The sequence below is a fragment of the Eleutherodactylus coqui genome, chromosome 3, assembly GCF_035609145.1.
Source record: "Eleutherodactylus coqui strain aEleCoq1 chromosome 3, aEleCoq1.hap1, whole genome shotgun sequence".
In the NCBI taxonomy this organism is placed as follows: Eukaryota; Metazoa; Chordata; class Amphibia; order Anura; family Eleutherodactylidae; genus Eleutherodactylus; species Eleutherodactylus coqui.
This window is the reverse complement of record NC_089839.1, coordinates 43729887-43755804: the sequence shown is the minus strand read 5'-3', so window position 1 is coordinate 43755804 and position 25918 is coordinate 43729887. Positions and strand designations below refer to the sequence as shown.

Here is a 25918-nt window from a genome sequence, read left to right as displayed (position 1 = left end):
ATGAACCAATCACAGCCATTCAATGTGGTGGCTGTGATTGGTTCATCAAGTGCAGCAGACCTTCAGGAGAATTGCGCAGATAGCGCCTCTTAGATGATGTTTTGTAATTTTTTTATGTAGCCAGGGCTTATTTTCAGGGTAGGGCTTATATACCAAGCTCTTCTGAAAATCCCTGCAAAAGAGCGACACAAAATCACGATATGAACGCAAGAAAATGCAGCAATACCGCACAATACACAAATACAATATCGCTATGATTTTCTCGCGGCCATAACCCTGTCGTCCATGTTAAAGAGGCCTAAAAACCCGATTGCAAACTTGAAGAGTAGCATGTAAGAAGCAGAAATCCGCTTTCAGTGTCTTTCTAAATTCTGTGGGACCGCTGTTATGATTGACATAAGGAAAGCACACTCAAAGTGGTCTCCTCTCATAGTGGTAGATCATCCAGGAACTCTGACATCATTTGCTCATGTGACTGACTAGAGATGAGCGAGTGTACTCGGAAAAGCACTACTCGCTCGAGTAATTTGCTTTATCCGAGTATCGCTGTGCTCGTCCCTGAAGATTCGGGTGCCGCTGCAGCTGACAGGTGAGTCGCAGCGGGGAGCGGGGCAGAGCGGGCGGGAGTGAGGGAGAGAAAGATCTTACCTCCGTTCCTCCCCGCTCTCCCCTGCAGCTCCCCGCTCCGTGCCGGCACCCGAATCTTCAGGGACGAGCACAGCGATACTCGGATAAAGCAAATTACTCGAGCGAGTAGTGCTTTTCCGAGTACGCTCGCTCATCTCTATGACTGATAAATCGTTCCATCTAAAAGCGCCCCTACTAGTTTGTATCTGCACTTAATCAGCGCTTCGCCATTCACTAACATGGGTCCACAATGATAACGTCAGCCCTGGACTGCACTATTGAACAGCTCCATGCATGTGACGGCCCCGTGCGCCATATCATCCTGTAACACATCCATCCATACCTTTCTTTTCAAGTACACTATTGTTATTTCAATCTAGGTCACCAGTATTGAGATTTAGCACTGGATCAGTCTTTCTGACTTCACCATGTGTGTGTATATACATATATGTTTATATATATATATATATATATATATATATATATATATATATATACATACACAGATAGATAGATAGATAGATAGATAGATAGATAGATAGATAGATAGATAGATAGATAGATAGATAGATAGATAGATAGATAGATAGAAATGAGATAGATAGATAGATAGATGATAGATAGATAGATAGATAGATAGATAGATAGATAGATAGATAGATAGATAGATAGATAGATAGATAGATAGATAGATAGATAGATAGATGATAGATAGATAGATATGAGAGATAGATAGATGGATAGATAGATAGATAGATAGATAGATAGATAGATAGATAGATAGATAGATGTATTGTATATATTTCTCAAGACACATTAGTTACCCTTATGATACACATAAGCTGTAGTAACCATTGCAGCCACAATTGTATAGTTTATTTACTCATTTAGGACAGAGACCTATACAGGTGAGTAACCAGTTTCAGTAGTCTGTGGGGAAAGTTTTCCTGTAGGTAGCAGGATCATGAGATCACAGCCAGAAGACTTCCCACCTTCCTGTTCCAAATGAGTCACCCTCCTGGTTTCATCCAGGTGACCCCTGACGTCACTGCCCTGTTATATATAACTCCTGGTGGAGAACCTGCGGCTCGCATTAGTTTTCCTCTCGCAGTCCAAGGCTCTCGCCTGCACCTCTAGGGCATTGGTTTCGGTGGAGGAGGGGGTTGTTGAGAGTATCCAGGTGTAACCAGAGACCAGTTACGAGCAAGTTTCGTCCTTGTTTGTGATTCAGGGAGGGACCTGTTGGACCGGTCTGACCTGGAATAAGGAGGAGGAGTAGGAAGTGACTTGGGTGAAGACTCTTGAACTGGGGGATCAGACCCTAAAGGACTTCATCAAGGCAGAGGTGCTCAGGAAGATGAGGACTTTTACTATGCTGCGGCTTGGAGCTGCCCTGTTCTGCTGTCTTCTCATCGCACAGGCTCAGAGCCAAGGTGAGTCCTTTCTTTGGCTTCTTGGGGTTCGTTTTTTCCATTTCTTTATTTTAGAGAACTAATCCAACTTCTTGCTGTAATGCCCTGCTGGGCTCAGGTGTGGAGAGGGTTAATGACACTAGAACCTCGGGGTGATACAATGTAGCAAGTAACGTTCTACTGGAGTCAATCTGCTGTGTTGTGGTTCCTCTTATCTGAGACCCGAGGCTAATAATTGTACCTGGGGTGAAAACACTTGCCAATGACTACTGGATTTTGCTGACTAATACTTGATAGATTAGACTAGCAGGTAATCTATAATCTAAGTGGTTTTGTATAATTTTTCAACTCTTGGGGAAAAACCATATCCAAGCATGCTGAGAGTTGTAGTTCCCAGCATGTTTTGGCCACAATTGTATAGTTTCTGACTGCAAACAATTGCTCTTGCTTACATAATGGCTCTTACACATAGGAAATGTTTACATATTCCTTCCTTATATCTTTCTCCCTCCTGGAAGCCATGGCTTTATCATATGTAATTCTCCATGTTCAAATAATCACTGATAAGTTGTGTGATAGGGAGGTCTGTGTGATAAGGTATCAGTAGATAAGGGTTCTTCTACATGGAACGATAATCATTCAGCGTAAACGCAACCAACTATGGATTGGCGAGTGTTTTAAATATCGATCAGTTTTCATCCCCTGGTATAGTGAACAAGCTACCTGTATAAACAGGCTGCACAAGCAGACTCTGACACTGTTCGCTTCTGCGAACGATAAATCGCTCCGTCTAAAAGCACTCCTGGAGAAGTTCTGAACTTCTAGCATTTCTATTGTCTGCTTAAAATGTGATTGTTCTCAGCAAGAGAAACCCAAGTAATCTAGTGAGTATTGTGCGGCTGATATGGTTCTGTGATATCAGTATGTATCATGGCTGTCTGTAATCCGAAGGTGAGCGGGAAGAAGCTGCCCTTATGAGGTGCGGCTCCCTGGTAAAATGGCGCCGGGTTGTGCTCCCTGTGTATCTCTGCCTACACCTGTGTGACGTTACAGGGAGTGGCAGTGGCTGCACCTGGGGCCGTAGTATCCTGTAGACTTGTCTTTTGTTATGGCTCAGTGTGGCTGTGAATAGGGGTGGGTATTGCTCTCATTGTGTGGAACCTGTATAGAAGTAGTGATATTTAGTATATATAGTTTCAGCGTTACAAGTCGGGTTCACTCCTTGCCTTATTTTCCACTTAGAAAGTTGATTACATCATAGTTAAAAAGTAAAGTCCTTGATAAAAAAAAATCAGCTTGGCTCACAATTTGCACTTATCTTTGTGGTGGCAGCATATGAAACGTAAATTACAATACCGTCAGTATCTAATGTTAGATGTTGGGGCTCAGTTCAGGGTTTCCATCTCTCTGCTCTGATTTTGGAGGAGAAATTGAAATAAAACTAATCCGGGACCCACTCCCTTGATTTCCACAGTGTATGTGTATGTGTGGGGTTTTCTTTTTGTTTTGGGGGGCGGGGGTGGAATGGCAGTCTACAGTGATATTGGTCCTGTAAAGTCAAGAGTTTTCATCATTTATTTCAAGGGGGGGGGGGGAGGAATGATCTGTCTTTAAATGCATTTTATCTTCAGAGTCTCTGTTCTAAAAAGGAAATGAAGAATCAAACATGGGTGTGAAAGGAGCCTTACATGACCTGATCCTTTGCTATCTTGTAACAAATATCAATCGCCAGTACTGCATGTTGGCACTCATTCTGTGGCTATCCTATATCTGAGAATCACCAGTATAACAAATGGATATTACGGTACATTTGGAAGAGGTGATGTTTGTTGTAGAACTAGCAACATGTTCTAGCCAAAATCACTTAAATACCTACACAACATTAATTGTAAAGATCCCATTTTATTCCAAAGTGTAAGTCAAACCACAGTAAATCCTTTCTGTGTAAAATGGCAATTGTATTAAATGGGGTTTTAAGGAGAAACTATTGATTACTTATCAGACTAGGTCATCAATGGTTAATGGCCAGGAACCTGCTGCTCAGCATACCCAGTGATGAGCTCATCACCCCGCCCGCTGTCAGAGGTGGAAGTATAATGGCCACTTTTAGCTCACATTGATTTCAATGGGAGTGATGCTGGGCACTTCTGTTGTCATTCCTTATCACAATGTGTGGTCTGCTGCAAAAGTGCCATAGCTGGCATCACTCCCATGGAAATGGGATGATCAGCTCATCACTAGGGATCCTGAGCAACGGATTCCTGACCATTAACAATTAATTAATTGTCTGGGGTAATCAATGTGGTTTTATAGGCAAAACCTATTAAGTCACTTTGGAAATCTTCTCTGTATGGAGATGTGCTGCTAACCAAAGAAGTCTTGTCATTCAACTCCCTGTATGGGCAGCAAGATGTGCTGCTGATGATTGATCCTTGCGGCTCTCCTTTTATATTTCCCATGTCTTCTTAAATTCACTCCTGAATTTCCCTGAAAAAAAGCCTCAAAATCCTGTGAAACTACCCTAATGGTGCCACCATATTCATGAGGGCTGTGCAGATTGGCTTTTACATCCAGTCTTTACATACAGCTACTCTAATCTTACTCTAATTGATGTCAATGGAGGCATCAGTCTAAATCCGCTATGGGCCTCCTGCTTGAGGAATCAGACAGGCTTGTGTGAGCCTGGCCTAATGCGATAGTTTTCCTACTGCAACACTTCACTCTGTCGGTCTGAACTTGGAGTATAGATCACCTTTGCTGTGACTTGTCTGATACCTGGGCTTTGAAAGGTAGAATGTACTAACATCTGAATAAAATGCCCATTGTGCATTATGGGTAAGACATTGACTGCTTTAAGGATGCACTCACACAGGGTGGCTTAGGTGTGGTTAAAATATGGTACATGGTTGCTGTTTTTACTGCATCCAAATGACCCTGTGTGAATGCACCATATAGGAACCTCCTAGTTTCGTGTTCAACTGGTCATTTAGATGACACATTCTCAAACTAGTAACTCTGCACAATTGCTGAAGACCTCTGCTTGCTTTGGTGAACAGTCATGGTTTGCATCTTGGTGTGGTGGAGCCTTCTGTTTAAGGGTTTTAGGGCCTGTTACTTTAAGCTTGTGTGTTACTTTATTTTTAGGAAAAGCTTCTGCTTTTAATAAGTGTTCCTCCATATGTATGACTGGGACCTGTTTCTCAGTTATCTAAATGCAGTGGGTTTTGGGTTTGGTAAGCCATGCCGTAACTAATGCCACTGGGGAGTTACAGCCATATTGGTTGAGAGAACATGACTTGTCTGTTCACATGGAAACTTAAAGGGTGACTTCCTGCCAATAAAAAGTTGGGTGACAGTGTAACACTGCCAAGTGAAGGCTAAACCAGGAGGGTTGGTGACTGCCTGAGCGGTCTTGGGTGTGCATCAACCCGTTGAATGTAGCTGGTGTGAAGGTCAGCCTGATACTGTCTGAGTGCAGATCTCAGACCGTGGGAGAGCTGAAAGATGTCAGGACTGAGTGAAAGTAAGTTACTGACTCCAAGGCTGGATGTAAAGTAAAGCCCCATTCAAACACAAATGATTGTTCAAAACATAGGATGATTGACATTAAGCAATCATTTTGCATAAGCTGCTAATGGTCACTAATGCCCATTAGTAGCTTATTAGCTTCATTTGCATGTAAATGAGCCTCCCTTAGTTGTATGCAGAAAACAGCAGATGGTCTGTTATCTGCATACAGCCCTTTTTGTTCTCCTGTAGGACTGCAGCTGAATACAATGTTATCAGCGCTCTCCATGGAGAATCGCACAGTGCTGTCCCTGCTATCAGGTCTCCAGCGAAACTCAATTAAAATCATTTATAGTCTGAAAAGCAAATGATAGTAGCATTTACACACAGCAATTATCGCTCAAGACACCATTTGACTGCAAGTAAATGCTTGATACAGACCATAGCTTAACTCCCAATCGCCCTAAAGACCATGGCATAATGAGCCTGTAATAAGTAAAGTGCCCCTCAGTCCAGTTACTGTATAACATTGAATGGTCTTCAATGACTAACATCTATGGGCACAGGCACTTGTATGCAGAGATTGATTCTTCTTGGTACTTTCTCCAGATAAGTTGTCAACAGATGCTAGTGGATCCCCAGTGATTGCCAAGGCTGCTGTTAGTACAGCAGGTTAGATATGCACAATGGGGGACAGGAGAGGAAGTGTCCTGACTGGCTTCATTCCCATTGAAATCAATGGGGGCTGAAGTGGCTACTACACTTGAGCTAACCCTGGTATCAGGTGGAAATGTGATAGCTGGCTTCAGCTTCCATTGACTTCAGAGAGTGAAGCCACCCAGGGTATTTCTGCTCATGTTCCCTGTGATATCTGGTCCTTCGCAACTAACTATTGATAACCTATCCTGAGGATCTCCTCTTTAACAGCTATTTCCACTGGCTGAACCATACACACAAACTTTTGGCTTAGCTGAACGCTTGTCTAGGGAGGTAAGCTTCAGCCACAGCTTTGGCAGCAGCTTATCTTCCAGGGAACAAAAGGCTCAGACCTCCACAAAAGGATAGGGAAAAAAGAAATTCAGACATCCCTCAGGGGAAGATAACCACAGATATCTGGGTTGTCCAGCTTCACTGTTGGTAGGTTCAAACAAGTAGTCTGTCACTGTAACCTAGTTTATGCTGCTCATATAGGACAGGTTTCCAGGCGTGCAGGGAGGTATTTTTATTGCATGCCTCCTGATGCCCTGGCCTCGAACTGAAAGCTGTGTGCACACGCTTCCATAGAGATCAATGGGAGTGCACACAAATGGTCTTTAGCTTTCAGTCTGACAGTCCATGTACAGCCTCCTGGGGCTGACAGAATGGGCACGGTCTCCCTGAAAACCTACCCTATGGATGCATAACTAACTTTATGGTGCTCCATAGCTGGTGACCAGAAGTACAAGTCATGATATGGGTTTTATGGTAGATGCTCTGCAACTATCCCCTTATCATGCCTGACCCAACTTTGTGGATCACTCATGCTAAGGGTCTGCAAACCTGTACTGGTAATGTGCTGTACATTTAGGGGAGAGCTCCTAAGCAATAATTCACTGACCTCAGCAGAGGTGAACTGAACTTGCACAGCGTTCTTTTACTTGTTTCACATTTTCAATTATGATCCCTACTGGCTGTCTTGGCGCTTTCCTGTAACATCCAATTAAGCCGAACTTTTAGTACATGTCGTCGTTTTTTGTTTTTTTTTAATACACTGACAGCAAACAGTGATCTTGAATATGGTGAGGTACTGGAACCCAATTTTTAGTTTCTGTAATAGCCACTGCTCTTGCACTGGGTAGCCTAAATGCCTAGTGTGTCTTGGCCCTGTGTGACTCTAATAGTGGGTAACTTTCCTCACAGCATATATTACCTGACTTGTAATCCATAGAGCTGTTTAATGTAGGTCCTAGTATGTCTACAGTGTGCATATACTGAATATAGTATATGATGTGAATTCACAGTAGGACTCCTTTCTTTCATCCACAGAATGCCCCTGCGCACAAGCTGTCGACAAAAACTGCACCCAACAAGCCGATGGTCAGACCTGCCTATGCAACTTTCAAATGGGTCCTGAATTAAAGCAGGTGAACTGCAATAAATGTAAGTATCTTGCTCTTCACTAATAAGCAGATGTGTGCTAAAATAGTAACTCTTGCAGAGCATTTGTCTAATATGCTTTTATATGGCTTTGTTTTCTTTAGCTGAGCAATATTATAGGGACCTATAAAAAAAATACCTCTACAGTGCCACCTATTGGATGGCAGCATTCCTTCAAATCAATGTGACTTTCTAATAAAGGGTCATCAGGTTCAATGCAGGATTCACTAAATCCCAGACAGATGTCTGTCCAGCCTCTGAAGACTTACATTAAAGGAAAACTCACCACCTCCTGTGGTAACCTGTTCCACTCACTGATCACCCTCAGTCTAATATCCAATCTGTCTCCTCCCTTTCATTTTCATCCCATTGCTTCTAGCCTTTCCTTGTGCAAATAAGAATAGGGCTGATCCCTCTGCACTGTGACAGCCCTTCAGCTATTTGTAGACACTAAGTCTCCGCTCGGCCTTCATTTTGCAAGTTAAATATATTAACTTTTCCTCATAAGACCATGATTTGAACACCACTCACCATCCTGGTAGCTGCTCTTTGAACTTGCTCCAGTTTGTGTGTTTTTTTTTTTTGCGTGGGGTGCCTGGAACTGGACACAATATTCCAGATGAGGTCTGACTAAGGAAGAGTAGAGGGGATAATTATCTCATGTGATCTAAACTCCGCTTCTCTGTACATCCCAGGTTTATGTTGGTCTTTTTTGCTGCTGCATCATATTGTTGACTCATGTTCAGTCTATGATCTATTAGTATACCCAAGTCTTTTTCACATGTGCTGCTGCTTAGCCCAATTCCTCTTATTCTGACTCGGACCTCATTACCATTCCAGTGCAAAGTAGCTTTGGCACACAGCTGATTGGCAGTTTTTTTTTTTTGGCAGTGGTTCCAAAATGCTGGCTAATGAAAAGAGAGAGCCTGCCTTTAAGAGGGAGAAGACCAAGACCTGAAAGTGCCCTCATTGACAACGATGGCCTCTACAATCCTGACTGTGAAGCTGATGGTACTTTCAAAGCAAGGCAGTGCAACAATACAGAGACCTGCTGGTGTGTCAACTCTGCCGGGGTTAGAAGAACTGACAAGGGAGACAAAGCAAGCAAGACGTGTTCTGAACTTGTTAGGACTCAGTAAGTATCTAGACTGTTGGTTTGAACACAACAATGTCATATTAGCGATGCAAAGCTGAAGTAGCATGGGGCATCACTTTTTTATGCAAAATACACTACTACTCACACAGCAGTTTTTATTTCAGTAACTTTTTTTTTTCTTCCTCAAAACCCAAGACATTATGGGTTTTTCCATAGGATTCTTTACAGGACATAAAAAAAAGCCATAGCAGAAACTCCTACAGAATAAACTCCAAAAATGCTCTAGTACACTTGTCGGGGCTCACCCACGCAGGCGTATGCGTCCCATGTATTGCATGCATAAAATACACAGTACACACCAAATCTGCATGTACATGCATATGTTAAGGTGCCCTATTGTTGGTGTGCAATACACACTAATACAAGCTATAGGGATTTCACGCATAAGAACACAGCTGAGTGGCCCAGGAGAAATCAATGGGCACTTAGCAACACTTAATATGTGGGACACTTGTGCCCGTGTGGGTGAGCCCTTAGCCATTAAAAAAATTCTGGCTATAAACGAATGGCCTATCCTCAAATCTGGGCTAACATGAGTAACTTAATTGCATAATACGCAGTGAATGAAGTCAATGAAAGTACTGATCAGTAACCACACACACGCAAGGGGGGGATCCAGAGTGCCTGGCAGCATAGTCACATAGGGAGATGTGCTGTTTAAGCTTTTTTTTGTGTGGTTGCACTACTCGATGTACTAATTTAAGATGGAAATGTAATATCTTTTCTTTACAGCTGGGTAGTCGTTGAGATGAAGCGCACAGACACTAGTGATGCAGACAATGTTGTGGAAGCGTAAGTGAATTGTGTATCTACTAGAAGCTATGGGGGTGTGGATGCTTTAAAAAAAAAAAATAAAAATTTAAAACTTTCTTTCATTCCACCTAACAGGGCCATAAGGAACCTTATTAAAACCAGATACAATGTGCCTGATAAACTCATTGACAGAATTGAGGTAAGCTGCACTTCCAATTAACACTAAACGGTTCTTTTCTAGAAATAAATGCGCTCGTACATCAACTCTGCTGAACCATTCTACTGTTGTAAGAGCCCCCTACTGGTTGGCAGCAAACATCTGGCTGCACCATCTTTGTCAAATGCTCTAGGGAACACTTACTTTACACCTTGTTTCGGCTGTCAAAGTTGCACATTTTGGGCCAAAAAAAGTAACCTTTGTCAGTCTGGCATAAGCTGTAGCTGAAATCTACAACTGCTCGTAGTTGGCATAGGCTTCAGATTTGGTACACTTTACACAGTGTAGTCCCTACTTGGCAGCAGTGCTCGCTGCATGGCTTATATGGCAGCCTGCAAATAAGGGAGAGAAAACAATACCTCCACAGTGCCACCTATTCAAAGGCAGCATTCCTTCAAGTTATTGTTATCCGTCTGTGGACAGAAGGCCTTTGCATTACGAAATCTGGAGTGGGATTCCGCCCATAGCATGCTATGAAAAACGTACTTTCCTGCCCACAAGTGGAAATCAATTGCGATGTGTAAATTCTGTGCATTGTGCATGTGACCGCTCAGCCACTCGGGATTCTTCTATGGCTGCTAAAGCCTGAGGGGCTGAATGGTCACATGTAAGTGGACATGGGGGCTGCGGCACTGGCTAGAAACGGGCCAGGATAATTAATCTCCCACCACCCCTAGAAAACATGCTGGTTTTTGTATTTCTGCCATACTACCTGGCTTCTGGCTGAAAACTGGATTACCCATAAAATTCTAAACTTGCATTACACCTCTACTCCTTTATCTTCCAGGTTGACGGCCCTTACATATTTGTGGATTTGAAGCAAAATTCTACCCAGAAACAATCAAATGATGTTGACATTGCAGATGTTGCCTACTACATGGAAAAAGATGTAAGTGCCTACATACTCTAATGTGGTAGGGTGCTAATTGGCCTATGACTATTGTCAGGGCTCTTAGACTTTGCCTGAGCTGCACTAAATGGGATTACTTCTGCAGATCAAGGGAGACAGCATCATACAGCTTAGCAATCCATTTGGAATCACGGTCAATGGAAAGAACTTCGTGGTTCAGGAGCCTCTTATCATGTTCATGGATGAGAAGCCTCATGAAATCTCCATGAAACGCCTGACTGCTGGTGTGATTGCGGTCATCGTGGTGGTTGTGGTTGCTATCATTGCCGGAATAGTGGTCTTGGTGAGTATTGCCTACTAATGGGGAGAATTTAGTTGTCGAACAGAAGGGAGTTGGTGATGATGGCATCCCATCACCCAAGAACTGTAGCACGCACTTTCATGAAGTGTCAAAGCCCATACCATATATCTACTACAGTCCCTGAGATTGTGGATTGTGGCTGGTTAGCTCCATGGATCGGCTTTCATGGAAGTCAAGTTTATCACAATGCATGGATACTGGACATGGAGAAATAAGTGTTATGTGAATGACTAAACTTGTTTTTTTTACTTTACAGGTTCTCACACGAAGAAAGAGGGGCAAATATGAAAAGGCCGAGGTAAGATATACATTCATGAACAGACCACACCCATTTCTGTAAAATGAGTACTTTAGCAGAATCAGCTGAAAGTGTCAGATAAAGAAAATGCAGAAATCTAGATGAAGGAAACCCAGCAGGTGGTTTGGTAGCTTTATTGATGAAGGCTATGTCTTGACACCAAAACACACAGCCTTCACCAATAGAGCTTCAAAACCAAATGCTACATCTGCTATATACATATACTAACAGGTTTAAGGCTGACAAGCATGATACACTGCAGTCCTGTAGTAGTGCACTGTATGATCATCACTTGTATAATGGCATCACAGAAGGGGAAACATAAAAAATTAAAAACAATCACAGAAAATGGCCGTTACTGAGTGAGGAGTGCATATAGATTCATCCTCTCACCATGCAGGTAGCTGACTACCAAATGGAGGAGTGAATTACACCTGTGTAGGACACCGATGGGACAGCCACTCACACTGCCTCTTGATATTGAGGGGGGTGGCTGCTAGGAGTTTACTCCCACACATAGTGGATACAAAGTGCCAGACCATTCTGATATATATGTAGTTTACCATGCAGACCAGCAACCTATTAATGACGCCATGATTCAGCGGGTTGCCCTGCATTTCAATCAGTGAACCACATTGGTATATGCACTCCTCACTCAGTAAGTAATGGTCACTTGTATAATGGGGATCAAACCCGTGGCGGAATGACATGACACTTAAGGCCACATTCAGACGACCGTATAGCAGCTGGGTTTTCACACCCAGCCGATATATGGCATCCCTCTCTGCAGGGGGAGGAAGCTGGAAGAGCCTGGAGCAGTGCACTGAGCTCCCGCCCCCTCCACCCCTTGCCACTATCTGCAATGGGAGCGGGTGGAGCTAAGTTTCCAGGCATAGCTCCACCCCTGTCCTGCCCCTCCCATTGCAAGTAGTGGTGAGGGGTGGAGAGGGGGCGGGAGCTCAGTGCACTGCTCCCGGCTCTTCCAGCTTCCTCCCCCTGCAGAGAGGGTAACCGTATATCGGCTGGGCGTGAAAACTCAGCTGATATACGATCGTCTGAATGCGCCCTAAATTATAAGGTTTTTATTTTTTTGTTACAGTATTGGTCAACCTGCTAGAAATGTTGCATCTTGAGGTGTTATGTTGGATAACATCTAATTATTTTTTTCTTCCTTGCAGATGAAGGAGATGAATGAAGTGCAGAGAGAACTTAACTCTTAAATGTGACAAACTAAAGGCAGCACAGGCCCGGCACCGGTCTATGTAAAATACCAATGTGCTTGATCCGTGGTGAAGCTGTATGACTGAAGCAATGCTCTCTAAACATATTGTGCTGAGTGAGGTTACATATTTATCTCAGCGCCTGTAACACAGAATCTTGTTTCTGACACTTGTCTCTTTGTGATCGTTGAGCCTTCAACAGTGAGTTAGTGGAAGTCCCGTTTTTTAAATTTTTCTAGAACTTTAAATGCCCTTTAACATTGGGGTATTTTGGATGGACTCAGGTTTTATTGTCAAGCCACTTGCTGGGCTTCTCCAGCCCAAGTTTTTGTAAAAAAAGGGGGGTGGGGGAAGGGTTTATGGTTTTGCCTTATAACAGAATAAACTTTTTTAATGTAAATATCCTATTGAAGTGACTTTTTTGTTAATATAAACTGGATTAAATAAACAATGGAAGTAATTGGTTTGCACTGAAGTTATAAATGTCACAAACCTCCAACTTTTTTCCTGTGTCTTAAATCTATTGGATCCAGCTGGAGATGTCAATCATGTCTGACTTGTAGCACAATTGTCACTGAGGACATGTCCAAGCGGTGGGTTTTGCTAAAGTGTCTGGGCTGCAGAATGCCCACTGCAATCTGCAACATCTTGATGTGGAATCTCCAGGCTTTCACACTGTCAATGTCTGCCAGTCTTCAAAAATCTGAAACAAACTCCTTTCACTTGGCTGCTACTGTAAATGCTGCAGAAAGTCCACATGGGAAATACTTGGCAAATCTTCCCCATGTAGACATAACCTGAGGGTATTAACTTGTATTTTCAGCAAGGAGTTGGTAGATTTCAGGTTTGGGCTCTGTTCATGTCAATGAACATCTACAGCTGAAGTGAATACAGTCCTTCAGCCATGGTTTCCTAGACCATCTATCCTTGCTGAACTATAACTTTTTTTTTTTTTCTTCCTACCCCCCCCCCCCCCCCCCTCTAACACCAGTATGCTTTTTCGCCCCTCAACTACCACCAGTGTTAGTCAAAACCTTAATATAGACTGACTTTATTAGTGTCGAGGCAATAGTCTAAAATGTGACCCCAACTTTGTGAATTATAATTGGCAAGAAGAAAGGTCTCTATTAGAGATGAGCGAACACCAAAATGTTCGGGTGTTCGTTATTTGGAACGAACTTCCCGCGATGCTCGAGGGTTCGTTTCGAACAACGAACCCCATTGAAGTCAATGGGCGACCAGAGCATTTTTGTATTTCGCCGATGCTCGCTAAGGTTTTCATGTGTGAAAATCTGGGCAATTCAAGAAAGTGATGGGAATGACACAGAAACGGATAGGGCAGGCGAGGGGCTACATGTTGGGCTGCATCTCAAGTTCACAGGTCCCACTATTAAGCCACAATACTGGCAAGAGTGGGCCCCCCCCCCCCCCCCCTCCAACAACTTTTACTTCTGAAAAGCCCTCATTAGCATGGCATACCTTTGCTAAGCACCACACTAGCTACAACAAAGCACAATCACTGCCTGGATGACACTCCGCTGCCACTTCTCCTGGGTTACATGCTGACCAACCGCCCCCGCTCCCCCCCCCCCCCCCCCCCCCCAGCGCACACCAAAGTGTCCCTGCGCAGCCTTCAGCTGCCCTCATGCCACGCCACCCTCATGTCTATTTAGAAGTGCGTCTGCCATGAGGAGGAACCGCAGGCACACACTGCAGAGGGTTGGCACGGCTAGGCAGCAACCCTCTTTAAAAGTGGCAGGGCGATAGCCCACAATGCTGTACAGAAGCAATGAGAAATAGAATCCTGTGCCACCGCCATCAGGAGCTGCACACGTAGGCATAGCAATGGGGAACCTATGTGCCACACACTATTCATTCTGTCAAGGTGTCTGCATGCCCCAGTTAGACCGGGCTTTTTAATTCATAGACACAGGCAGGTACAACTCCCTATTGTGAAGTCCCTGTGGACCGACAGCATGGGTGGGTGCCAGGAAGCCACCGGCGGTACATAGAAATATCCCATTGCATTGCCCAACACAGCTGAGGTAGTAATGTCGTGCGTAATACAGGTGGGCTTCGGCCCACACTGCATGCCCCAGTCAGACTGGGGTTCTTTACAAGTGTACAGATGTGTTAAAAACTCCGTGTGCACCTACAGCATGGGTGGCTCCCTGGAACCCACCGGCGGTACACAAAAATATCCCATTGCCCAACACAGCTGAGGTAGTAATGTCGTGCATAATGCAGGTGGGCATCGGCCCACACTGCATGCCCCAGTCAGACTGGGGTTCTTTAGAAGTGGACACATGTAGGTTAAACTCCCTGTGGACCCACTGCCTGGGTGGGTGCCAGGAAGCCACCGGCGGTACATAGAAATATCCCATTGCATTGCCCAACACAGCTGAGGTAGTAATGTTGTGCTTAACCCTTTCCAATCCAATTTGTATATGGTTTTCCTAGGGGGCTTACTCTTTTTCTGCCGTTATACAACGGCGCTATATGCTGGCTAAAGCCAGTACTGCATGAGCTGACACGTAGGATAGGCTCCGACAGCAGAGAGGCTGGCAATATACAGTAAGAGAACCCCGACGGACGTCTACCAACAACGGAGCTGTACAGCCTTAAACCCTAATGTCTTCACAGGTCACACAGTGGACTGGAAAGGGTTAATGCAGGTGGGTTTCGGCCCACACTGCATGCCCCAGTCAGACTGGGTTTCTTTATAAGTGAAAAACAGATGCATTTATAATTCCCTGTGGACCCACAGCATGGGTGGGTGCCAGGAAGCCACCGGCGGTACATAGAAATATCCCATTGCATTGCCCAACACAGCTGAGGTAGTAATGTCGTGCGTAATACAGGTGGGCTTCGGCCCACACTGCATGCCCCAGTCAGACTGGTGTTCTTTACAAGTGTACAGATGTGTTAAACTCCGTGTGCACCTACAGCATGGGTGGCTCCCTGGAACCCACCGGCGGTACATGAAAATATCCCATTGCATTGCCCAACACAGCTGAGGTAACGTCAGCTGTAATGCAGGTGGGCTAAAAATTAATTTGATTACACTGTAGGCGAGGGCCCACAAAAATTGCTGTATCAACAGTACTAATGTACATCCCAAAAATTGGCCATGGCCAGCCAAGAGGGCAGGGAAACCCATTAATCGCTTTGGTTAATGTGGCTTAAGTGGTAACTAGGCCTGGAGGCAGCCCAGTGTAACGAAAAATTGGTTCAAGTTAAAGTTCCAATGCTTTTAAGCGCATTGAAACTTATAAAAATTGTTCAGAAAAATTATTTGAGTGAGCCTTGTGGCCCTAAGAAAAATTGCCCGTTCAGCGTGATTACGTGAGGTTTCAGGAGGAGGAGCAGGAGCAGGAGCAGGAGGAGGAGGAGGAGGAGGAATATTAGACACAGATTGATGAAGCAGAAATGTCCCCGTTTTGGATGGTGAGAGAGAACGTAGCTTCCATCCGCGGGTGCAGCCTACGTATTGCTTACGTATCGCTGCTGTCCGCTGGTGGAGAACAGAAGTCTGGCGAAATCCAGCCTTTGTTCATCTTGATGAGTGTTAGCCTGTCGGCACTGTCGGTTGACAAGCGGCTACGCTTATCTGTGATGATTCCCCCAGCCGCACTAAACACCCTCTCCGACAAGACGCTAGCCGCAGGACAAGCAAGCACCTCCAGGGCATACAGCGCTAGTTCAGGCCACATGTCCAGCTTCGACACCCAGTAGTTGTAGGGGGCAGAGGCGTCACCAAGGATGGCCGTGCGATCCGCTACGTACTCCCTCACCATCCTTTTACAGTGCTCCCGCCGACTCAGCCGTGACTGGGGAGCGGTGACACAGTCTTGGTGGGGAGCCATAAAGCTGGCCAGGCCCTTAAAGACTGTTGCACTGCCTGGGATGTACATGCTGCTCGATCTACGCACATCCCCTGCTACCTTGCCCTCGGAACTGCGCCTTCTGCCACTAGCGCTGTCGGCTGGGAATTTTACCATCAGCTTGTCCGCAAGGGTCCTGTGGTATAGCAACACTCTCGAACCCCTTTCCTCTTCGGGAATCAGAGTGGGCAGGTTCTCCTTATACCGTGGATCGAGCAGTGTGTACACCCAGTAATCCGTCGTGGCCAGAATGCGTGCAACGCGAGGGTCACGAGAAAGGCATCCTAACATGAAGTCAGCCATGTGTGCCAGGGTACCTGTACGCAACACATGGCTGTCTTCACTAGGAAGATCACTTTCAGGATCCTCCTCCTCAGGCCATACACGCTGAAAGGATGACAGGCAATCAGCCGGTGTACCGTCAGCAGCGGCCCAAGCTGTCTCTTCCCCCTCCTCCTCATCCTCCTCATGCTCCTCCTCCTCCTGTACGCGCTGAGAAATAGACAGGAGGGTGCCCTGACTATCCAGCGGCATACTGTCTTCCCCCGCCCCCGTTTCCGAGCGCAAAGCAGCTGCCTTTATGGTTTGCAGGGAATTTCTCAAGATGCATAGCAGAGGAATGGTGACGCTAATGATTGTAGCATCGCCGCTCACCACCTGGGTAGACTCCTCAAAATTACCAAGGACATGGCAGATGTCTGCCAACCAGGCCCACTCTTCTGAAAGGAATTGAGGAGGCTGACTCCCACTGCGCCGCCCATGTTGGAGTTGGTATTCGACTATAGCTCTACGTTGTTCATAGAGCCTGGCCAACATGTGGAGCGTAGAGTTCCACCGTGTGGGCACGTCGCACAGCAGTCGGTGCACTGGCAGCTTAAAGTGATGTTGCAGGGTGCGCAGGGTGGTAGCGTCCGTGTGGGACTTGCGGAAATGTGCGCAGAGCCGGCGCGCCTTTACGAGCAGGTCTGACAAGCGTGGGTAGCTTTTCAGAAAGCGCTGAACCACCAAATTAAAGACGTGGGCCAGGCATGGCACGTGCGTGAGGCTGCCGAGCTGCAGAGCCGCCACCAGGTTACGGCCGTTGTCACACACGACCATGCCCGGTTGGAGGCTCAGCGGCGCAAGCCAGCGGTCGGTCTGCTGTGTCAGACCCTGCAGCAGTTCGTGGGCCGTGTGCCTCTTATCGCCTAAGCTGAGTAGTTTCAGCACGGCCTGCTGACGCTTGCCCACCGCTGTGCTGCCACACCGCGCGACACCGACTGCTGGTGACATGCTGCTGCTAACACATCTTGATTGCGAGACAGAGGAGGAGGAGGAGGAGGAGGAGGGTGCTTTAGTGGAGGAAGCATACACCTCCGCAGATACCACCACCGAGCTGGGGCCCGCAATTCTGGGGGTGGGTAGGACATGAGCGGTCCCAGGCTCTGACTCTGTCCCAGCCTCCACTAAATTTACCCAATGTGCCGTCAGGGAGATGTAGTGGCCCTGCCCGCCTGTGCTTGTCCACGTGTCCGTAGTTAAGTGGACCGTGGCAGTAACCGCGTTGGTGAGGGCGCGTACAATGTTGCGGGAGACGTGGTCGTGCAGGGCTGGGACGGCACATCGGGAAAAGTAGTGGCGACTGGGAACTGAGTAGCGCGGGGCCGCCGCCTCCATGATACTTTTGAAGGACTCCGTTTCCACAACCCTATACGGCAGCATCTCAAGGCTGATGAATTTTGCTATGCGGACGGTTAACGTTTGAGCGTGCGGGTGCGTGGCGGCGTACTTGCGCTTGCGCTCCAACAGTTGCGCAAGCGACGGCTGGACGGTGCGCTGAACTACACTGCTGGATGGGGCCGAGGACAGCGGAGGTGAGGGTGTGGGTGCAGGCCAGGAGACGGTAGTGCCTGTGTCCTGAGAGGGGGGTTGCATCTCAGTGGCAGGTTGGGGCACAGGGGGAGAGGCAGTGGTGCAAACCGGAGGCGCTGAACGGCCTTCGTCCCACCTTGCGGGGTGCTTGGCCATCATATGTCTGCGCATGGTGGTGGTGGTGAGGCTGTTGGTGTTGGCTCCCCGGCTGAGCTTTGCGCGACAAAGGTTGCACACCACTGTTCGTCGGTCGTCAGGCGTCTCTGTGAAAAACTGCCAGACCTTAGAGCACCTCGGCCTCTGCAGGGTGGCATGGCGCGAGGGGGCGCTTTGGGAAACACTTGGTGGATTATTCGGTCTGGCCCTGCCTCTACCCCTGGCCACCGCACTGCCTCTTGCAACCTGCCCTGCTGATGCCCTTGACTCCCCCTCTGAAGACCTGTCCTCCTGAGTAAGCGTTGCACACCAGGTGGGGTCAGTCACCTCATCGTCCTGCTGCTCTTCCTCCGAATCCTCTGTGCGCTGCTCCCTCGGACTTACTGCCCTTACTACTACCTCACTGCAAGACAACTGTGTCTGATCGTCATCGTCCTCCTCACCCACAGAAAGTTGTTGAGACAGTTGGCGGAAGTCCCCAGCCTCTTCCCCCGGACCCCGGGAACTTTCGAATGGTTGGGCATCAGTGACGATAAACTCCTCTGGTGGGAGAGGAACCGCTGCTGCCCAATCTAAGCAGGGGCCCGAGAACAGTTCCTGGGAGTGTTCCCGCTCCTGAGCAGGTGTTATTGTAGTGGAGTGAGGAGGCTGGGAGGAAGGAGGAGCAGCAGACAGAGGATTCGGATTGGCAGCAGTGGACGGCGCAGAACTGCGGGTAGACGATAGGTTGCTCGAAGCACTTTCTGCCATCCAGGACAGGACCTGCTCACACTGCTCATTTTCTAATAACCGTCTCCCGCGTGGACCCATTAATTGGGCGATGAATGTGGGGACACCAGAAACGTGCCTCTCTCCTAATCGCGCAGCAGTCGGCTGCGACACACCTGGATCAGGAGCTTGGCCTGTGCCCACACCCTGACTTGGCCCTCCGCGTCCTCGGCCGCGTCCACGTCCTCTAGGCCTACCCCTACCCCTCAGCATGCTGTATTACCAGTGATTTGATTTCACAGGCAGCTAATAAATTGGCGCAAGACTGCAGGCCAAATATAATTTTTTCCCTTTTTTGAAAACGAAAGGCCCCACTGCCTCTAGTGAATGAATAATCTAAGTTTAATAACTGTGCTGTTTTCCTGCTAATGTGTCACAGAACGTGAGGGTAGCAGAGTTATTAACTGTGGCAGAGCAGGTATTTTTTTTCCCAATTAAGGAAAGCAAATGGCGAAGCCAGGAGTAAAACGTAGCTGGGTGCGTCTGATTTTTACAGGTTGCACACGCAGCCGACACGTGTCCACCGGCGTTAGGACGGACAGAGGCAGGACAAATAGAATTATTTTCAGTTTTTTTGCACCAAAAGGCAGCACTGCGTATATTCTATGAACATGAGAAGTTTAATAACTGTGCTGTTTTCCTGCTAATGTGTCACAGAACGTGAGGGTAGCAGAGTTATTAACTGTGGCAGAGCAGGTATTTTTTTTCCCAATTAAGGAAAGCAAATGGCGAAGCCAGGAGTAAAACGTAGCTGGGTGCGTCTGATTTTTACAGGTTGCACACGCAGCCGACACGTGTCCACCGGCGTTAGGACAGACAGAGGCAGGACAAATAGAATTATTTTCACTTGTTTTACAAGCAAAAGGCAGCACTGCGTATATTCAATGAATAATAACTGTGTTGTGGCCCTGCCTATACAATTCTTTCCCTGCAGTATCAATGGAGGGTGGAATGCTCTGCAGAGGCGATTTTGAGAAGCAAAAAAAAATGCAGCACAGCTAACAGCAGCCTGGACAGTACTGCACACGGATAAATATGGCCCTAGAAAGGACCGTTGAGGTTCTTGAAGGCTACACTCACTCCTAACACTCTCCCTGCCTATGCAGCACTTCTGTCCCTAATGCCGGGTGCAACGCTCTGCAGAGCCGATTTTGAGGAAAAAAAAAATGGCACTGCTAACAGCAGCCAACACACAGCTATCAGTGGCCCTAATAAGGACCTTTGGGGGGTCTTGAAGCCTACACTAACTACCAATTCTTTCCCTACAGCAGCTCCGGTACAAACAGCACTGTCCCTCATCTAACTCACACGGCATCTGAGGCGAACCGCGGGAGGGGCCGACTTTTATGTTCGGGTGACACCTGATCTTCCCAGCCACTCACAGCAGGGGGGTGGTATAGGGCTTGAACGTCACAGGGGGAAGTTGTAATGCCTTCCCTGTCTTTCAATTGGCCAAAAAAAGCGCGCTAACGTCTCAGGGAAGGAAGTGAAAGTAACCAGAACACCGCGTGGTGTTCGTTACGAATAACGAACATCCCGAACACCCTAATATTCGCACGAATATCAAGCTCGGAAGAACACGTTCGCTCATCTCTAGTCTCTATATAAAATATTGCATGGCCAGCTCCAGTCTTCTATTTACTTTGACTGCAGCGGTCACATGGGTTTACAGTACTTACAGGGCAGCTGCAGCCAATAAATAGAAGGCATGATGAGTGACATCCCATTAATCTGCCAGGGACTTCTACACTGGAGGTGACCACCTGACAGGCTTACAGAACTTTAACAGACCAGAAGACCTGGTGATGTTGGATACTCTGGGATCTATAATATAGTTTTGTACATGGGGAGGGGGAAAACTATATATTTTTTAAAGGGTTCTGTCATTAGAAGAATTTTTTTTTTTTTGTCTTATGACAGAAACCCTCTAAGTAGCATTGTATCTGAGCCTCTATTATAGCACTTGACTGTAGTTAGAGCAAGGTTGGTCAGTCCAGCACATTGAAGTCTCAGGTGTGGCCTCTGGATACCATAACAGCTCCACACATTACATGCATTCTATGCCCATGGTTTTAGGAAGTCTTATTTCAGCAAACTTGTGTTACTTCGCAAAAGTGTTGAAGTGGGATATTTGGCAACCAGACTAAATGCCTATTTAGAAGGGTGTATGCTAGAGGTTCTCAGGGGAAAAAAAACTTGCATTGGCTAGCTGTGATTGGCTGGTGCTTGATCCAAACACAGCGCTCACTTGCCGGGGCCAGAGGAATTCAAAGCCCTGTTTACCAGCAATGGAGAATCGCCTGCCAGCGGGAGGATTGCACAGCAGCCTGCTGCAGTGCCATGAAGATCATCGCTGAGGATACAGATGCTGGCTGCAAGGTGAGTATATGGCCACCCCCTTCCACCCCCACACACTTTTGGGGCAAAATGTAATATGAGTCTTATTTTCAGGGAAATGCAGTAGCATAATTTTTATATATTTGCCTGTGCAGACCAAAGAACAATCTGCACCAAAACTGCCACATAAGGAAAGCAAGTGCTTTCAAAAGCTTTAGGTCAGGTTTCAGCTCTCTAGGTCTGATTGTGCTCAGCATAGGCACGAACAGTCACAAATACCACTAGGATGATGTCCAATTTCTGCACACGACCCTTCCTGACACTGCTCAGCTATCTGCATGAGGGAGGAATGTATCCTATCCTTGGCTTTGTGAAGCAGTTTTGCTTCCCAGGAGCAATGCAGTAAATGCGATCAGTACTTAATTTTTGTGACACGTACCAGGACAAATTTTCACTTACACTTCTGTAGACAGCACTAGGAATGTTAAGGATGGAGTACAATATCCCCTGTTGAGTGGTGGAATTCCTTGGAATCTACTGCAATGCTGCCACATTACTTTCAACTGGAAGTTAGAGCTCTGATAAAACTGACATTTTAGAGTCAATCAATTTTATTGATTTTTACATAATAAAACAAGATTGATGCAGTATAATAGACAGTAATATCTCAGTGTCTGTTACCTTTTTGTCTTTACGTCGCACCTATAAGTCAGATGGCGAGGTTTGGACCGTGCTTGTCTGCATCTCTTCGTGAAAGCTGAACGTATAATTATAACATAAATTACTGGGATAGGGTGGGATAGTTGGGGTTGGGGAGAAAGGGGTAGGGGAAGGTAGGTTTGGGGGATGGGAGGAACCTTGCCAGTTAGATTTATTGATCTCTTACGGTTCAAGTCGGCCTGAGTCTAGCCACCTTTTGAACATGTCGGAGGCTCTCATTGAGATCCACGGACTCCACAAGTCATGTATACCAATACGCTCTTGCTCAGGCTCCACTCCTTCCTCTTCGTATCTCATTAGCATATTGAGCTTTTCTGCCCAGATTATTTTTGTAGGTGGCGACGCTGATCTCCACAAACCAGGGACCGACATCCTTACCGCAAGGATGACCAACCGCAGCAGGTCCGCCCTAATCCTGGCCATAGATTCAGGCAGCATCAAGAGCAGCGCCATCTCCGCTGTTATGGACACCTCTGATCTCGTCATGGCGTTATATAGTAGTTCCACGCTATGCTATAGTTCCCTGACTGGGGGGCAATCCCACCAGATATGGGTCATTGTCCCGGGGCCATTTTGGCACCTCCAGCAAATTGAAGGGATTCTATTGTCCAATTGGTGCAGTTTTGATGGTGTCCAATACCAGCGTGATAAGATCTTGAAATTCTGCTCCTGTAATCTGCCAAACTTGGCACTTTTATGACACATAAGGAAGGCTCTTTGCCAGTCCGATCTGGATCGGTTGCCGCTTAACTCATCCTCCCAATACCCTGTGTAGCTCAGGAGTGAGTCCCCCCAGCTCGCCGTTCAGCAACAGCCTATAGATGATTGAGATACCGTGATCTGTTGGTTTTGGCGACATGCACAGTGTCTCAAATGGCGTCAGCTGTCTATTAACCCTACCCCCGGGCGCCAGGGACCCCACAAAGCCCCTCACTTGTAGGTAGCTCAACCAGGCTCCTGGAGGGGGAGCCAAGCTGCCATAGAACTCCTTCATAGGCTTCATTCCGTCCTGGGTTACTACGTCTATTACTCCAGGTATTGGGTTGTCTGTAGAGCTGAGCGAACGTACTCGTCCGAGCTTGATATTCGTGCGAATATTAGGGTGTTCGGGATGCTCGTTACTCGTAACGAGTACCACGCGGTGTTCCGGTTACTTTCAGTTTCCTCTCTGAGACGTTAGTGCGCTTTTCTGGCCAATTGAAAGACAGGGAAGGCATTACAACTTCCCCCTGTGACGTTCAAGCCCTATACCACCCCCCTGCTGTGAGTGGCTGGGGCGATCAGATGTCACCCGAGTATAAAAATCGGCCCCTCCCGTGGCTCGCCTTAGATGCCTTGTGAGTTAGCTGAGGGACAGTGGTATCGTGCTGGAGCTGCTGTAGGGAGAGCGTTAGGAGTTAGTGTAGGCTTCAAGAACCCCAACGGTCCTTCTCAGGGCCACATCTAATAATGTGCAGTACTGTGTTAGCACTGTATTTTTTTTTTTTTTTCCAAAATTGGATCTGCAAAGCATTGCGCCCTGCAATAGGGACAGAAGTGGTGGTTAGGCAGGGAGAGTGTTAGCAGTCAGTGTAGGCTTCAAGAACCCCAACGGTCCTTTCTAGGGCCACATCTATCCGTGTGCAGTACTGTCCAGGCTGCTGTTAGCAGTGTTGCATATTTTTTTTTTTTTTCCTCAAAACCGGCTGTGCAGACCATTGCACCCGGCATTAATACTACAGGGATAGAATTGTGTAGGCAGGGCCAGAAGACATACATTATTCATTGAATAGACGCAGTGTGGCTTTTCCTTTGAAAAACAAGGGAAAAAATTCTATTTCGCCTGCCTCTGACAGTCCTCAGGGCTCTGGGTACGTGTGTGCTGCGTGCAGAACGTTAAAAAAAATCAGACGCAGCCAGCTACGTTTTACTGCAGGCTTGCGCAAATTTTTTTCCTGCATGGGAAATCCCTGATCTGCTGTAGCGAATAACTTTGCATCACTGCAGTTCTGTGACACATTTGCAGGGCCACAACACAGTTATTAAACTTAGTAGTATTCATTGAATACACGCAGTGTGGCTTGTCCTTTGAAAAACAAGGGAAAAAATTATATTTTGGCTGCAGGCTTGCGCCAATTTTTTTCCTGCCTGGGAAATCAAATCATTGGTAATACACCATGCTGAGGGGTAGGGGTAGGCCTATAGGACGCGGGCGAGGACGCGGAGGCCCAAGTCAGGGTGTGGGCACAGGCCGAGCCAGTGCGGTGGCCAGGGGTAGAGGCAGGGCCAGACCGAATAATCCACCAACTGTTTCCCAAAGCGCCCCCTCGCGCCATGCCACCCTGCACAGGTCAAGGTGCTCTACGGTGTGGCAGTTTTTCACAGAGACGCCTGACGACCGACGAACAGTGGTGTGCAACCTTTGTCGCGCCAAGATCAGCTAGGGAGGCACCACCAACAGCATGCGCAGGCATATGATGGCCAAGCACCCCACAAGGTGGGACGATGCCCGTTCACCGCCTCCGGTTTGCACCACTGCCTCTCCCCCTGTGCCCCAACCTGCCACTGAGATCCAACCCCCCTCTAAGGACACAGGCACTACCGTCTCCTGGCCTGCACCCACACCCTCACCTCCGCTGTCCTCGGCCCCATCCAGCAATGTCTCTCAGCGTAGCGTCCAGACGTCGCTAGCGCCACAGTTTGAGCGCAAGCGCAAGTACGACGCCACGCACCCGCACGCTCAAGCATTAAACGTGCACATTGCAAAATTGATCAGCCTAGAGATACTGCCGTATAGGCTTGTGGAAACGGAGGCTTTCAAAAGCATGATGGCGGCGGCGGCCCCGCGCTACTCAGTTCCCAGTCGCCACTACTTTTCCCGATGTGCCGTCCCAGGCCTGCACGACCACGTCTCCTGCAACATTGTACGCGCCCTCACCAACGCGGTTACTGCCAAGGTCCACTTAACAACAGACACGTGGACAAGCACAGGCGGGCAGGGCCACTATATCTCCCTGACGGCACATTGGGTGAATTTAGTGGAGGCTGGGACAGAGTCAGAGCCTGGGACCGCTCACGTCCTACCCACCCCCCGAATTGCATGCCCCAGCTCGGTGGTGGTATCTGCGGGGGTGTATGCTTCCTCCACTAAACCACCCTCCTCCTCCTCCTACGCAACCTCTGTCTCGCAATCAAGATGTGTCAGCAGCAGCAGCATGTCGCGAGCAGTCGGTGTCACGCGGCGTGGCAGCACAGCGGTGGGCAAGCGTCAGCAGGCCGTGCTGAAACTACTCAGCTTAGGAGAGAAGAGGCACACGGCCCACGAACTGCTGCAGGGTCTGACAGAGCAGACCGACCGCTGGCTTGCGCCGCTGAGCCTCCAACCGGGCATGGTCGTGTGTGACAACGGCCGTAAGCTGGTGGCGGCTCTGCAGCTCGGCAGCCTCACGCACGTGCCATGCCTGGCCCATGTGTTTAATTTGGTGGTTCAGCGCTTTCTGAAAAGCTACCCCCACTTGTCATACCTGCTCGGAAAGGTGCGCCGGATCTGCGCACATTTCCGCAAATCCCACACGCACGCTGCCACCCTGCGGACACTGCAACATCGGTTTAATCTGCCAGTGCACCGACTGCTGTGCTACGTACCCACACAGTGGAACTCTATGCTCCACATGTTGGCCAGACTC

At 47.4% G+C, this 25918-nt stretch overlaps 1 protein-coding gene across 1 annotated transcript; it reads left to right on the top strand.

Moving 5' to 3' along the window:
- The first annotated feature begins 1730 nt into the window (after positions 1 to 1730).
- EPCAM (epithelial cell adhesion molecule) lies at positions 1731 to 12937 on the top strand. The gene is made up of 9 exons (XM_066595529.1): positions 1731 to 2060; positions 7572 to 7685; positions 8574 to 8817; positions 9571 to 9630; positions 9727 to 9790; positions 10596 to 10697; positions 10804 to 11001; positions 11276 to 11317; positions 12496 to 12937. Exons 1-9 carry the CDS (start codon positions 1985 to 1987, stop codon positions 12535 to 12537), a joined length of 942 nt encoding a protein of 313 aa, XP_066451626.1. The 5' UTR covers positions 1731 to 1984; the 3' UTR covers positions 12538 to 12937.
- Positions 12938 to 25918: the final 12981 nt, after the last annotated feature.

Excerpts from the sequence above, each read along its gene's own strand:
- EPCAM (XM_066595529.1), top strand. The coding sequence starts at position 1,985 with ATGAGGACTTTTACTATGCTGCGGCTTGGAGCTGCCCTGTTCTGCTGT. Across the intron at positions 2,061-7,571 it reads CGCACAGGCTCAGAGCCAAG|AATGCCCCTGCGCACAAGCT; the intron begins GTGAGTCCTTTC and ends TTTCATCCACAG. Across the intron at positions 7,686-8,573 it reads GCAGGTGAACTGCAATAAAT|TGGTTCCAAAATGCTGGCTA; the intron begins GTAAGTATCTTG and ends TTTTTTTGGCAG.